Below are 14062 nucleotides of genomic sequence, written 5' to 3'. Positions count from 1 at the left end.
CTCTTATCTTAACCAAACCATTCACGAGTGAAGGGAAAGTAAAGAAGTGAAAGGACTCCTGAAAACATTGTGTGGGGTAGCTTTTAAATGGGGCTCTTAATAAGAGACTGCTCTCCTCCACAAAACGACTGCATGCTCAAACGGTGCCGTGGCATGTTTAGTCCTAATCTTCTTTTTTTCTTTCTTTTTTAATCAACAGGCAGTATTGATTTTTACCCCTAAGCGAGTGGTGCTATTGCTTCAACCCAGCCAGGAAGTGACAAAACTGTTTTTGTAAAGTGTTGTCGTGCATCCCAGAAGTAAAAAATAACTTGTCATGTACAGATGTCCAACTTGAAAGTGCTTTGCGTCCTATTTGGACTTTGTGGTTTAAAGGAAACACTTGAGGGTAACATCTGCTCCAATGTGGAAACGCTGTATGAGCTGTATTTTACTTTTTTTTTTTTAGCGGGCTGATAGTTTAGAGGATGCCATTAACGGTCGTATTTACCAGTATGAACAAATGACCCATTTGGTTGTTTTGGCTGGAGGATTCGTGACCAAATCAGCAGGGTCAAACATGTCTCCATGTCGCGAGATGTTGAATGGTAAATTGTAAATGGGTTGTACTTTAATAGTGCTTTTCTGGTGTGGATGACCACTCAAAACGCTTTTTTTTACCACACACACACTCGTGCAGCATGTCTTACGTAACCTTAGTCTATGCAGTATTACAGGCTACACAGAGCTTTTTCTCTATCACACACATTCATACACTGATGGACCATCGGTTGGCAACGTGGTTAACGTGGGGTTCGGTGTCTTGCCCAACGACACTTTGACATGTGGTCCAGAGACTCTTCTGATCAGACGACCGCTCTTCCTCCTGAACCACAGCTGCCCCGAAAATGGCTGTATTTAAGGGTATAAACAGGCCTGTTTGGTGTTTTTATTGGAGAGCTCATGACCAAATCAGCAATATCGCACATGTATATCTTCACATGTTGAATGTCTACATGGTAATGTGACGTCGAGCATCAAAATCATCACACAGTGTCTCTGTTGGGAACAGAGTATGAGAATCTGAGTCACTGTTTGAATTTTGGGCCTTTTTCATGAAGCGCTGCTGACCAACGTAGCCATTACATGTTCTGCCATGAGATCGGGTTTGGTGTCGGTTAAACTACACTGGCATAAAATAACATAAAAGCCCTTCTGAAGAGCAAGTGTTGGGTTTTACCATTCTGGGCTACTGAAGAAACAAAGAAGTGCAACATGGCGGACTGCGATGAGGAGGAATCTGTGGGAGGACAACAATGGTCTGTAGCTATAAACTGCTAGTTCCAAAATTAGGGAAACACAACAGTCCTTATTTTCATGTGATTTCACTCAGACAAAAGCACCATTTTCATTATTTTACTGTATTTCTTCTGACAGATCCTGCTAAATGCTAAACACTGGAACTTTTACCTCATTATCCATTTATTTATCAGATACTTTTATCCAAAGCAACTTACAATTAAAGAACAGTCACTGGGAACAATGTGGGGTTGAGTATCTTATCTAAGGATAGCTCAACATGTAGGCTTGGAAAGGTGGGGATTGAACTAGCAACCTTCCAGCTGAAGGATGACCACTCTACTTCCCGAGCTCAGCTGCTCCCACTTTAAGTGAACAGGTGTTGCTTTGTTTTATAATTCGTTGTACAAAGATTTTAAAAAGTACTTAAAAACAGCCTCATAGTTCACAGTTCACATCATAAATCAGAAACACATTACACCTGAAAAATGTGAACTTCACGGAGACAGTCCAGGATAACTGAAACATTAAAGTTATTAAATGTGAAAAGTAAAGGTTACCATCCGAGGAGCACAAATCGACATCATCCATCCGAAACTTTCTGAAAAACATCCAGCGTACAATCCAATACAAAGACTATGAAGTCTTGCTCATGGACTTTATATAGTCCAGCAAGGCTGAAACGAACAGAAAGAAATTGTGAAATGTCTGACTTCTTCTGTCAGACCAAACAGAAATGATTACAAATACAGTTTGAGTCCACAGCGCTCATCTTCAGCAGTGAAAGAGAATTAATCACAACAACATCTACACAGCTGACAGCTTAAAACAGCAAAATGTTTTACTTTCTGCTTAGTTTGTCATTTTCTCTTCGCTGTAACTTGTCTCTCTTGAGTGCATGTTTAATTCACGAGTGAAAGGTGACACTGCCTGAGAGTAATTTGCTGTCTGCCTTTGCCATCCTCTCGTTCCCTGTCAGTTACACGTCTGAAGGAGCGAGTGCCCAGACTAACTGGAGTCTTTGTGAGTGGGGTGTACTAAACAAAGAGAGATATAATTACTTTTGTGGGGAACACTCATTCCTGGCTTGTCTTACTGATATGAAAAGTGCAGACACTAATTGTTGCTCATGAGGATGAAAGATGATACAGCATGTGAGATAATTTGCCAATTTGCATCAATTAATCACACAAATGCTTTGTTTTTTTTGTCCTTCATGAAAGGTTATTGTTTGAATCATGCTCAGATTTATTCTGATACAAAACAGGGTTGACATCCAAAATCTGAAAGTTGGAAAGTACGGTGTGCATTGAAAAGAAATAGGACATAACCAAATCAATAAAGGTAAGGAAAGATAACAGGAAGGATGGCACAGATAGGAAAGATAAAAAAAAAAGTAAGGAAATTGGGTAGAATGATGGTAAAAATTGAAGGAAAGAACAAAAACTAAAAAAAGGACATTAAGAAGGGTATAAGGGAGAAAGGGAGATAGATAGGATGATTTAAATGAGATAAGACAGTGAGGATTGTGGAAAAGAAAGCAGAACAGAAATGAAAAGAAGAAAAGATTAAACAGTGTGAGAAAAAGAAGGGAAAACACGATGAAAGATGAAAATGAAGATGGAAAAGAAAAAGGACAGAAAGGTTCATTATGATATTTTTTCCCATCATTCAACAATCAAACTGTCAGAAAGAAAAATTCCAAATACGTTCTTTTAATTTGTTTATATATTGCCAGGAAAATGGAAAGTAGGTGTAAGGATTTACTGAAACATGCACACAGTCTATAAGGCAAAAACAGAGTTTGTTTTAAAGCTCTAAAGTGAACATCTGCTCTGAGCTCCTTTATTCTCCAGCACAGCCTGAACCCTCTCAGACGAGCTTTCTGTCCTTTCTTTAAGGAGTCTTCAGGAATAGTTCTCCAGGCTTCTTGAAGGACATCCCAAAGCTCTTCTTTGGGTGTCGGCTGCCTTTTGTTCCGTTCTCTGCCAACATGATCCCACACTGCTTCAGTAATGTTGAGCTCCGGGCTCTGGGGAGGATTCATCCCTCCATCAGACCTGCTGCCACTGATTTTCAGCCCACTTCTTGTGTCCTTTGGCACACCTCAGCCTTTTCTCCCTGTTTCCCTTCCTTAAGAACGGCTTCTTGACAGCCACCCTTCCATGGAGACCGTTTCTGATGAGGCTTGGGCCACAGATGCATCTCTCAGGTCCTGTATCAGGTCTGTTGATCTGTTTTTTAGGTTCGACACTTCTTTTGTCCTCCACTCGTCCAGTTTCCTCAAACTTTTTAAAGACATGCTGCACACCACCCTGAGATATGCCAAGTTGTAAGCCAATAGCTCTTAGGGAGTCATATTGTTGGTGAAAGAATACTGTTTTATGTCCGTCAAACTGGGCTATCTTTGACAAGTTGCAGATTCATCCAAATGAATGGGAACAAATGATGTGTGTTTGTGACAGAGAGCCCTAAAGATACAATTTAAAACAGGCTCTTTCTCATCTCAACTCAACTTTATTTATAAAGCCCTTTAAAACAGCCGTGGCTGAAACAAAGTGCTGTACATGAGTAACAACACGAAATATAAGGCATAAAACATAAGAACAATGTAAAAACAACAATAAACAATAACAATATTAAAACAAAACAACAACAGAAACAGAGTCTCATGCTGGGTTAAAAGCCAGGGAATAAAAATGGGTTTTAAGACGAGTTTCATCTGTTATATGTAGACACAATACTTTTCGTTGGGTGTCTTTTTTTAATCCTTAAATGATTCATAGGCCAGTATTAAGTGGCTTAACAAACAAAAAAAACACACTTTCTCGAGACCTTTGCACAGTAGGCTACTATACAACAAATGTAAGCTAGCCAGATGTGTTTATGCACACAAAATGCTTCATGTTTCAAAAGCCCGCTTAAAGCTTGACCTGAAACAGACTGAAAACTGAGTGTCAGAATCTGAAAATCTTTCACGAGAGAAGAAGTTAAATTGGATCCCTTTAGAGAGCTAACAGTTTCAGAATGAAATCAAAATCCAGATTCCCCTTTGTTTCCATGATCATGTGACAGCAGTATGTGCATCTTAGCATTCGGTGGCCCATGTAGTACGATGGGTGTGAGTTGCATTATTGCCGTGAATGTTCAGATAGAAGGAAAAATCAGTTTTCAAATCTCAACAGTCACTTCTTAGCTGTCTGATGATTCCCTTTGGAATAGGAATATACACAAGTACCAGACTCTTAAAGCTTAAAACTTACCAAACTCTTCAATAATTATTTCATCTTGACTCCACTCAGCAGGTGAGCAGTCTGTCATTAAACTTCACACTCAGCCTCTGTTATTGTTTCCGATCTCTTTTGTTCTTCCTCAAACAGAGACACCGCAGGTTCATTCAGTCCACTTCCGAGAGAAAATAAAGGACAACATGGCTGCTTCTTCTCGGAGGACTATTTACTCTTTGATGCCCCCTCTGAGCTTCTTATGAGACCGGCTTAAATGAATGCTGAAAGGTAAATATGATAGGCGCCAGCTTTTGTGTTTTCGCTAAGCAAAGAAAGAGAAAACTGAGAGGTGCCTCTCTTTCTCTGCACGCTGAAACTCAGCAGCAGGAACTTGTTTCCCCCGACCCTCATAGGAAGTGAAAGGTGAATGTGTAAGAGCATATTGACAGGCAGGACGGCAGGAGTGTGTGCATGATCAGGAAGCGCCCGTATGCAGTAATGAGAGGTGTGGCGAGGGCAACCGGAGGAGGACAATAGCTATGCACAACACCTGGAACCAAGCCAGCAGGTCGGGGTCATTGTGGTGACACAGTTTGGAAAAGTTCTCAACAGAGGACAAACAGCGGTTGACAGATTGTGTCTCGGGCACTAATGTTGCTTCCTGAGTTTATCCTGTTATAATCAAGGCTGGTATTTATGCAGTAATGATGGTACAAAACCAATATATTCACTGGATGTTTATTTTGCAAAGAGGCATTCATTTCGCAGCAGAGCGCAGATCCAAAACACCCAGAGTCACAAGGAATTATTTTCAGCCACAGTAGGGACAAAACGTCTTCCAAACAGATCATAAAGCCCCCGCAGAGCCAGCATTTCAACAGCATGCTGTCAGTCTGGGATCACATAAAGAGACAGAAGAAAAACCACAGATGAACTGTGGCAACTTCTCCAAGATTCCCAAATTCCAAGACATTTCGTAGTCATATATTTAGCCCGAGATGGGATGTGTGGCTTCTTCACTCACACATTTTCTAATTGTGTTTTTCTTAGTGAGCTTGAGCGCTGCCAGAAAGAGTTTATCATCATTTCACAGAGACAGGACAGGTGTTCTCCTTTTTGTAAGCGAAGCTAATTAGTAAAGTCTGTAACAAGCGGACAGACATGATTACGTTAGGGTCAGTCTGAGGTGTTACCATCTTAAATATGACCACGCCACACCTCACTGGCCTAATGCTGCTGAGCCAGTTGCCAAAGAATTTGTAGTTTTTGTCGAAACTTGTGTTTTGATTTAAAATTTAAATGCTAACAAAAGCTAAAGAATCAACTTCACTTTACAGTTAGCGCGTATATGAAATGCAGAACTTTGTCAAATTTGAATAAATACAATTCACAGGTCCCTTTTCCTCCCTCTCTGCTTTGCTTCAGCTCTTCTTTAAAAGCCACGCCCCACGGCTGTCATGCCATTCAACCAAGTAACCATGGTTACAGTAGGGGTTGTCGTGATTGGTGGGCTTTTCTTCCTGGCTCCTAATAGTTGTTTTCCTTCATGGCAGATTCCTAAACTTTGTCATGCATTCAACATCTTTGCATTGATAACAATAGATGTGTGAGAATATAATCAAATTGTAATGATATTATCGATTTTCTGTAGATTTGATTTAATTACTTATGGTCAAACAAGTTAATTCAAACACTTTCCCACCTCAATAGAGCCTGCAAGGGTGCATGATGTGTGTGGTTTTCATACTGCAAAAACAAATCAGAGTGGGATCTACACATTTCAAGTCGATAAAGCATTTCTGGCCTCAGATTGAATGTGCAGCTGATTTCTGACTCTTCTTTAGAAGCCATTTTTTGATAGTTTTGCACCTAGGTTGTATAACAATTTCCTCCTTTTACAAAGGATGTTAATGAGCCGGTTTCTGTATTTTTAAACCGACTCTTCGCCTTTGGAGGATGAAGCCATGTGAAAATATTTTGGATCTTCACTGCTGACATTTAGAAACTGTGGGAGAAATAACTGTCTTTGCTTGTCAACACTGCCCTCTGCTGGATATCTTTCTCACATACAGGTAAGTGTTGCAGACTAAGATTAAAATGTGCAAAAGTATCATCAAACAGAAATAATCTCCTAAAACCATTACAGAGTTCCCAGATAAGTCATGTATCTTTTTGGATAAAAGAGAACGCTCTTCTGTTTGTTATGGCAGGAGTTTCCTGGCAACCACTCTGACTGCTCTGGAGAAGCGGCAGACAATGGAGGTGACTGAGGTGAACAACTTTATCTAAAACAAACACTGGCAGCATTTTCACTGCACATTCATGTAATCCTCTGAGACTTTTCTGTCCTCTCGCCAAACACAGGACATCAAAGAGTCTCTTCAGAGGCGTGGAATAAAGACGGACATGGATGTTTGCCAGCTTAGTCTCGCCAAAAAGTAAGAAAAAGATATTGCTTACACAAATAACTCCAGCATGTATTGCGAGTACTTTCACACAAAGGAGGCAATCTAAAGACAGTATTTGGAATTTCTGGCCTTTTGTTGTGTAGAAAACTCTCCAGTGTTCCTGATTTATCAAGATTTCGCTTTTTGAGGAGGCTGTGGCTGAACAATAACAAGGTACGCTTCCATGAAACTCTACCTACAATGCTTATGGAAAGAATAAGAATAATTGTAAGTAAAAATGTTGTTCTTTCCATTTACTTTGTTTTATACTCTTTTTTTCATTCCCCTGTTTCTGTGTGTATGCTTTTCTCTATTGATTTTGCTCTAAGCCAATCAGGTGGTGTGTCATGCATCTATGTCACATCTACAGGACCTGAATTATAAGTTTGTTCTGACATTTTGTTGGGGTGTAACAGTCCCATCTGATTCTTAAGGCCCTGTCACACTGTTGCGTATGAGAGAAGCGTATGAGTTGCGTATGAAAATTAATAATATAATTTTCATACGCACGAAAAGTCCTTGAAAATAAAAAATGACTAGCGTATGAGTAGCATATGAACGGCGCATGCCCAGCGTACGTTTCAACGCGCCTATATCAGCAGCCTTTCCACATTGCTCCAATATTGCAGTAGACGACGCGCTATCAACATCTCTCGAGACATTCATCTCGATCATGCCTCCCAAGAAGCAATCGTCGTTTGCCCGGGCCCTGGGCCGAGGAAAAGGCAAAAAAACACAAGAATCATTCTCACCCAAACCTGCTGAAATGCCTGATGCACCTGCGGCTGATGAGTTACATGCTTCTGAGCGATCAAGATCCCCAACTCTTCCTCCTGACCGCTCCTGTGAATCGTCGGTTGCCTGCCGCCTCCATCTCCGCCCGTCTGGCGGAGATGGAGGCGGCAGACGGGCGGAGGCTATAAATACGCTAGCTGTACGGTACACCTTCATGCCAACATATGGCAACTTATGTCCAGAGTTCTCGACCTATCAGTAACGTACCTATATCGTACCTCTAGCGTATTCAGCGTATGCCTAGCGTATGTTTAGCGTATTAACCATACGCACAAAAGTTTTGAGCATGTTCAAAAATTTATTTCTGCCTCAGCGTATGCCGTATGCCAACGTATGCCAGCGTGCTTGAAACGTATACAATCTATGCCTAACGTTCCCCTGGCGTATGTCAGCGTATACCAGCGTATGAGTAATAATTTTCATACGCAACTCATATGCTTCTCTCATACGCAACAGTGTGACAGGGCCTTTAATTCCAGACTGAACTCAGGTCCTGTACATGTAACGCGAGTGAAGGTTTTGCTACTTATTCTGCTGATTATTTCTTTCCTCACGTGTTCAGAAAAAGATTTAGAGGTTAAGGTGAAAAAGGGGGAAAGTAGTTTCCTCTTGCAACAAGGTAAGTTATGAGGTAAGATGCTGAAAACTGAGTGACTCAGAGCAAAAGTTTGGGGACACAGCACAGACAAAATTGTGAAAAATAAGGAGTAAAAGTAAATAGATGGCATTAAAGAAAACACGATTGGTTATTTCCACATTTATTCATCTATTTCTGTGTATATTTCCTAATTTGTTTTCTTATTTGTTTACAGAGTTGTTATTTTTATGGCACTCGCATCATTCCATATCGCATGCGAGTTAAACTGAGTGGAAGGTGATTTAATTTCTACTGTAATTCTTCCAGATCAGAGAGCTCAGCTGTCGTTCCCTCAACTGCTGCTTGACTGAACTTTACCTTCAACATAATAGCATCAAATCTGTGAAAGGTGCAACTTTATTTCTCCTTTGAGTATAAAAAGGATGGATTTTAATGGCGTGTAGAACCTATGTCTTAAAATCTAAGGAGGTGGTGGCAGAAATATTCGAGTTTTTGATTTAAGATACCAAAACAACAATGTAAAAACACTCCATTACTAACAGAGTAAACCATTCTATAGCACTATTTTTACAAGTAGAAAACTAAGAGTTGATCAATCAGGGTTGTTTTGTTACCAACTAAATACTTTACTCCTTTGGACTAATTAATGCTTGTGGAAAATTGCTCATATTTTAGGCAATGAAAGCAAAAAAAATCTGCTCAAGTGGAGTTTTCCTTTTGAATTAAAGTTTGGGAAACCCTTGTTTAATCCTCAAAAAATGTCTTGGATGTTTTTCATTAATTTGATCTGCCAAACAGATGTAGTCAAGAAAAAGAGTAACATTTACCTTGAACATTTATCTTTTCCATGTAAAACATTCTGTGGGGAAATGAAAACCATATGAGCTCAGTGTAACAAGCTTTATTGTAGAAGACAAATCATCGTGTCATCGTGTAATTTTTCATTTCCGCCTCTCACACAGGTGCCCTAAATCACCTGACCTGCCTTCGACTCCTGTATCTCCACAACAACCAGATCAGAGGGTTGGCGGACGCGATGCATGAGCTAAGGAGGATGCAGCAGCTGCAAAACGCCAGTGAGTGACAAACTGTGAGACCCGTGATAAAGAGCGCCCTCCGGGGCCGGAAAAGGCGTCTGCAAGGATCCGACTGATTTACATCAACCTGGAGACACTGAGATGTGACAATGTTTTCTTTTTTTAAACTGCAGCTTTTTTCCTGAATCCCATGTCTCATGAACCTGGGTATCGCTACCATGTGATCCACTGCTTGCCATCGATCCAAATCTTAGACAGAAAAGGTATGGTTTACGTACCCTCAGAGGGACTTTTCTGACCAACGCTTCGTCTTTATGAAATCTTACATTTTGCCTTTTTTTCCGGCTTTTGTTGTGTTGTCAGAAATTAAACCATCAGAGCGGAAAAGATCCTTCCAGATTTTCAACCAGGATCATCATCGTGTTCTCCAGTCGGTGGCCTTTGGCAGACATAAACAGTAGTGCACAAAGAGAGACAAGATCTGCATCTGATTTAGCATTTGGTCCCAGCAGTCATTACAGAGATTACCTTCACTTTCTCAGTGTCTCTGCAGTGTTTTCAAAATGTTTCGCAATAAAAAGGCAAACTTGGACGTTGTCAAAGTCAAGATACTGCTAATCAAATGTCATCTCTACAGCTTTTAGCATCACAAACTTAAACTTACCCACAGAGATGTGCAAATGACCTAAATCAGTCACCAGATGGTCAAAATTCGCCGCAAAAGGAGCCATTCATGGCCAAATATGCTCAATAACAAAAGTAAAACACCAAATAATGGAAATGACAAAAAGATGATTCAAATTTTGTCAAATTAAATTCTCAAAAGATCAGAAGCATCACATAAGAAGACCAGAAACATCCTCAATTACCTCAATGGGACCACAACATGAAAATGGGATTCAAAATGTTCAGAAAGAGAGCTGAATGTCCATCAATGTGCAAAATGACCATCATTAGTTGGGAAACTATGATGGATGATCCAATAAGATTAAAAAGAGATTCAAATGTACCACTCTCAGAGCCGGGAAAAATGATAATGACAAAATAATGGGCTCAAACGATGAATGATTAATTTGGTTGCTAACACAAAACTAAGCCAGAAATAACAAGTTGGAGATGGAAACTGATTGTGGATGTACGATTAAAGGGAAGAGACAAAAACTAATAGAGGAACAAATTATCCATGAATAAAATCACCGTCACTCTGTGTCTCAGACCTGCATCAGTTTTCTGTGTAAAGTGCTGGAACATGTTTCTAACATGCTTCTAACATGTTTCTAACATGCTTCTAACATGTTTCTAACATGGTTCTAACATGGTTCTAACATGCTTCTAACATGTTTCTAACATGGTTCTAACATGGTTCTAACATGCTTCTAACATGTTTCTAACATGCTTCTAACATGTTTCTAACATGGTTCTAACATGGTTCTAACATGCTTCTAACATGTTTCTAACATGGTTCTAACATGCTTCCAACATGTTTCTAACATGCTTCCAACATGTTTCTAACATGCTTCTAACATGCTTCTAACATGCTTCTAACATGTTTCTAACATGCTTCCAACATGCTTCCAACATGTTTCCAACATGCTTTTAACATGTTTCCAACATGTTTCTAACATGGTTCTAACATGGTTCTAACATGCTTCTAACATGTTTCTAACATGCTTCTAACATGGTTCCAACATGTTTCTAACATGCTTCCAACATGCTTTTAACATGCTTCTAACATGTTTCTAACATGCTTCCAACATGCTTCTAACATGTTGAACATGCTTCCAACATGCTTCTAACATGTTTCTAACATGCTTCCAACATGCTTCCAACATGTTTCCAACATGCTTCCAACATGGTTCTAACATGCTTCTAACATGTTTCTAACATGCTTCTAACATGTTTCTAACATGGTTCTAACATGGTTCTAACATGTTTCTAACATGGTTCTAACATGCTTCCAACATGTTTCTAACATGGTTCTAACATGCTTCCAACATGTTTCTAACATGCTACCAACATGTTTCTAACATGGTTCTAACATGTTTCTAACATGCTTCCAACATGTTTCTAACATGGTTCTAACATGGTTCTAACATGTTTCCAACATGCTTCCAACATGTTTCCAACATGCTTCTAACATGTTTCCAACATGTTTCTAACATGGTTCTGACATGGTTCTAACATGCTTCTAACATGTTTCTAACATGCTTCTAACATGGTTCCAACATGTTTCTAACATGCTTCCAACATGCTTTTAACATGCTTCTAACATGTTTCTAACATGCTTCCAACATGCTTCTAACATGTTTCTAACATGCTTCAGACATGCTTCCAACATGTTTCCAACATGCTTCCAACATGTTTCCAACATGTTTCCAACATGGTTCCAACATGCTTCTAACATGTTTCTAACATGCTTCTAACATGTTTCTAACATGCTTCTAACATGTTTCTAACATGGTTCTAACATGGTTCTGACATGCTTCCAACATGTTTCTAATATGGTTCTAACATGCTTCCAACATGTTTCTAACATGCTTCCAACACGTTTCTAACATGGTTCTAACATGTTTCTAACATGCTTCCAACATGTTTCTAACATGGTTCTAACATGGTTCTGACATGCTTCCAACATGTTTCTAATATGGTTCTAACATGCTTCCAACATGTTTCTAACATGCTTCCAACATGTTTCTAACATGGTTCTAACATGGTTCTAACATGTTTCTAACATGCTTCCAACATGTTTCTAACATAGTTCTAACATGGTTCTAACATGTTTCCAACATGTTTCTAACATGCTTCTAACATGCTTCTAACATGCTTCTAACATGCTTCCAACATGCTTCCAACATGCTTCTAACATGTTTCTAACATGCTTCTAACATGGTTCCAACATGTTTCTAACATGCTTCCAACATGCTTTTAACATGCTTCTAACATGTTTCTAACATGCTTCCAACATGCTTCTAACATGTTTCTAACATGCTTCCAACATGCTTCCAACATGTTTCCAACATGTTTCCAACATGGTTCCAACATGCTTCTAACATGTTTCTAAAATGCTTCTAACATGGTTCCAACATGTTTCTAACATGCTTCCAACATGCTTCCAACATGCTTTTAACATGCTTCTAACATGTTTCTAACATGTTTCTAACATGCTTCCAACATGTTTCTAACATGCTTCCAACATGTTTCCAACATGCTTCCAACATGCTTCCAACATGCTTCCAACATGTTTCCAACATGGTTCCAACATGGTTCCAACATGCTTCTAACATGCTTCTAACATGTTTCTAACATGCTTCCAACATGCTTCCAACATGTTTCTAACATGCGTCCAACATGCTTCCAACATGTTTCCAACATGCTTCCAACATGTTTCCAACATGGTTCTAAGATGCTTCTAACATGTTTCTAACATGCTTCTAACATGTTTCTAACATGGTTCTAACATGGTTCTAACGTGGTTCTAACATGCTTCTAACATGTTTCTAACATGGTTCTAACATGGTTCTGACATGCTTCCAACATGTTTCTAATATGGTTCTAACATGCTTCCAACATGTTTCTAACATGCTTCCAACATGTTTCTAACATGGTTCTAACATGGTTCTGACATGCTTCCAACATGTTTCTAATATGGTTCTAACATGCTTCCAACATGTTTCTAACATGCTTCCAACATGTTTCTAACATGGTTCTAACATGTTTCTAACATGTTTCTAACATGGTTCTAACATGTTTCTAACATGCTTCCAACATGTTTCTAACATGGTTCTAACATGGTTCTAACATGTTTCCAACATGTTTCCAACATGCTTCTAACATGTTTCCAACATGTTTCTAACATGGTTCTAACATGGTTCTAACATGCTTCTAACATGCTTCCAACATGCTTCCAACATGCTTCTAACATGCTTCTAACATGTTTCTAACATGTTTCTAACATGCTTCTAACATGGTTCCAACATGTTTCTAACATGCTTCCAACATGCTTTTAACATGCTTCTAACATGTTTCTAACATGCTTCCAACATGCTTCTAACATGCTTCCAACATGCTTCCAACATGTTTCCAACATATTTCCAACATGGTTCCAACATGCTTCTAACATGTTTCTAAAATGCTTCTAACATGGTTCCAACATGTTTCTAACATGCTTCCAACATGCTTCCAACATGCTTTTAACATGCTTCTAACATGTTTCTAACATGTTTCTAACATACTTCCAACATGTTTCTAACATGCTTCCAACATGCTTCCAACATGTTTCCAACATGGTTCCAACATGGTTCCAACATGCTTCTAACATGCTTCTAACATGTTTCTAACATGCTTCCAACATGCTTCTAACATGTTTCTAACATGCTTCCAACATGTTTCCAACATGGTTCCAACATGCTTCCAACATGTTTCTAATATGGTTCTAACATGCTTCCAACATGTTTCTAACATGCTTCCAACACGTTTCTAACATGGTTCTAACATGTTTCTAACATGCTTCCAACATGTTTCTAATATGGTTCTAACATGCTTCCAACATGTTTCTAACATGCTTCCAACACGTTTCTAACATGCTTCCAACACGTTTCTAACATGGTTCTAACATGTTTCTAACATGCTTCCAACATGTTTCTAATATGGTTCTAACATGCTTCCAACATGTTTCTAACA

The 14062-nt window shown here is 39.2% G+C and overlaps 1 protein-coding gene across 1 annotated transcript; it reads left to right on the top strand.

Moving 5' to 3' along the window:
• The first annotated feature begins 4668 nt into the window (after positions 1-4668).
• On the top strand, positions 4669-10075 carry lrrc72 (leucine rich repeat containing 72). The gene is made up of 8 exons (XM_075466815.1): positions 4669-4793; positions 6716-6776; positions 6870-6943; positions 7057-7126; positions 8652-8733; positions 9308-9421; positions 9556-9645; positions 9746-10075. Exons 1-8 carry the CDS (start codon positions 4780-4782, stop codon positions 9841-9843), a joined length of 603 nt encoding a protein of 200 aa, XP_075322930.1. The 5' UTR covers positions 4669-4779; the 3' UTR covers positions 9844-10075.
• The last annotated feature ends 3987 nt before the right edge of the window (positions 10076-14062 follow it).

Source organism: Odontesthes bonariensis, chromosome 5, assembly GCF_027942865.1.
Source record: "Odontesthes bonariensis isolate fOdoBon6 chromosome 5, fOdoBon6.hap1, whole genome shotgun sequence".
NCBI lineage: Eukaryota > Metazoa > Chordata > Actinopteri > Atheriniformes > Atherinopsidae > Odontesthes > Odontesthes bonariensis.
Note: the sequence above shows the minus strand (reverse complement) of the source record. Positions and strands in the feature narration are given on the sequence as shown.

Bases quoted from the DNA above. Each gene is read 5' to 3' on its own strand.
- lrrc72 (XM_075466815.1), top strand. The intron at 6,944-7,056 runs GTAAGAAAAAGA...TTTGTTGTGTAG, and splicing joins CAGCTTAGTCTCGCCAAAAA to AAAACTCTCCAGTGTTCCTG. The intron at 9,646-9,745 runs GTATGGTTTACG...TTGTGTTGTCAG, and splicing joins CCAAATCTTAGACAGAAAAG to AAATTAAACCATCAGAGCGG.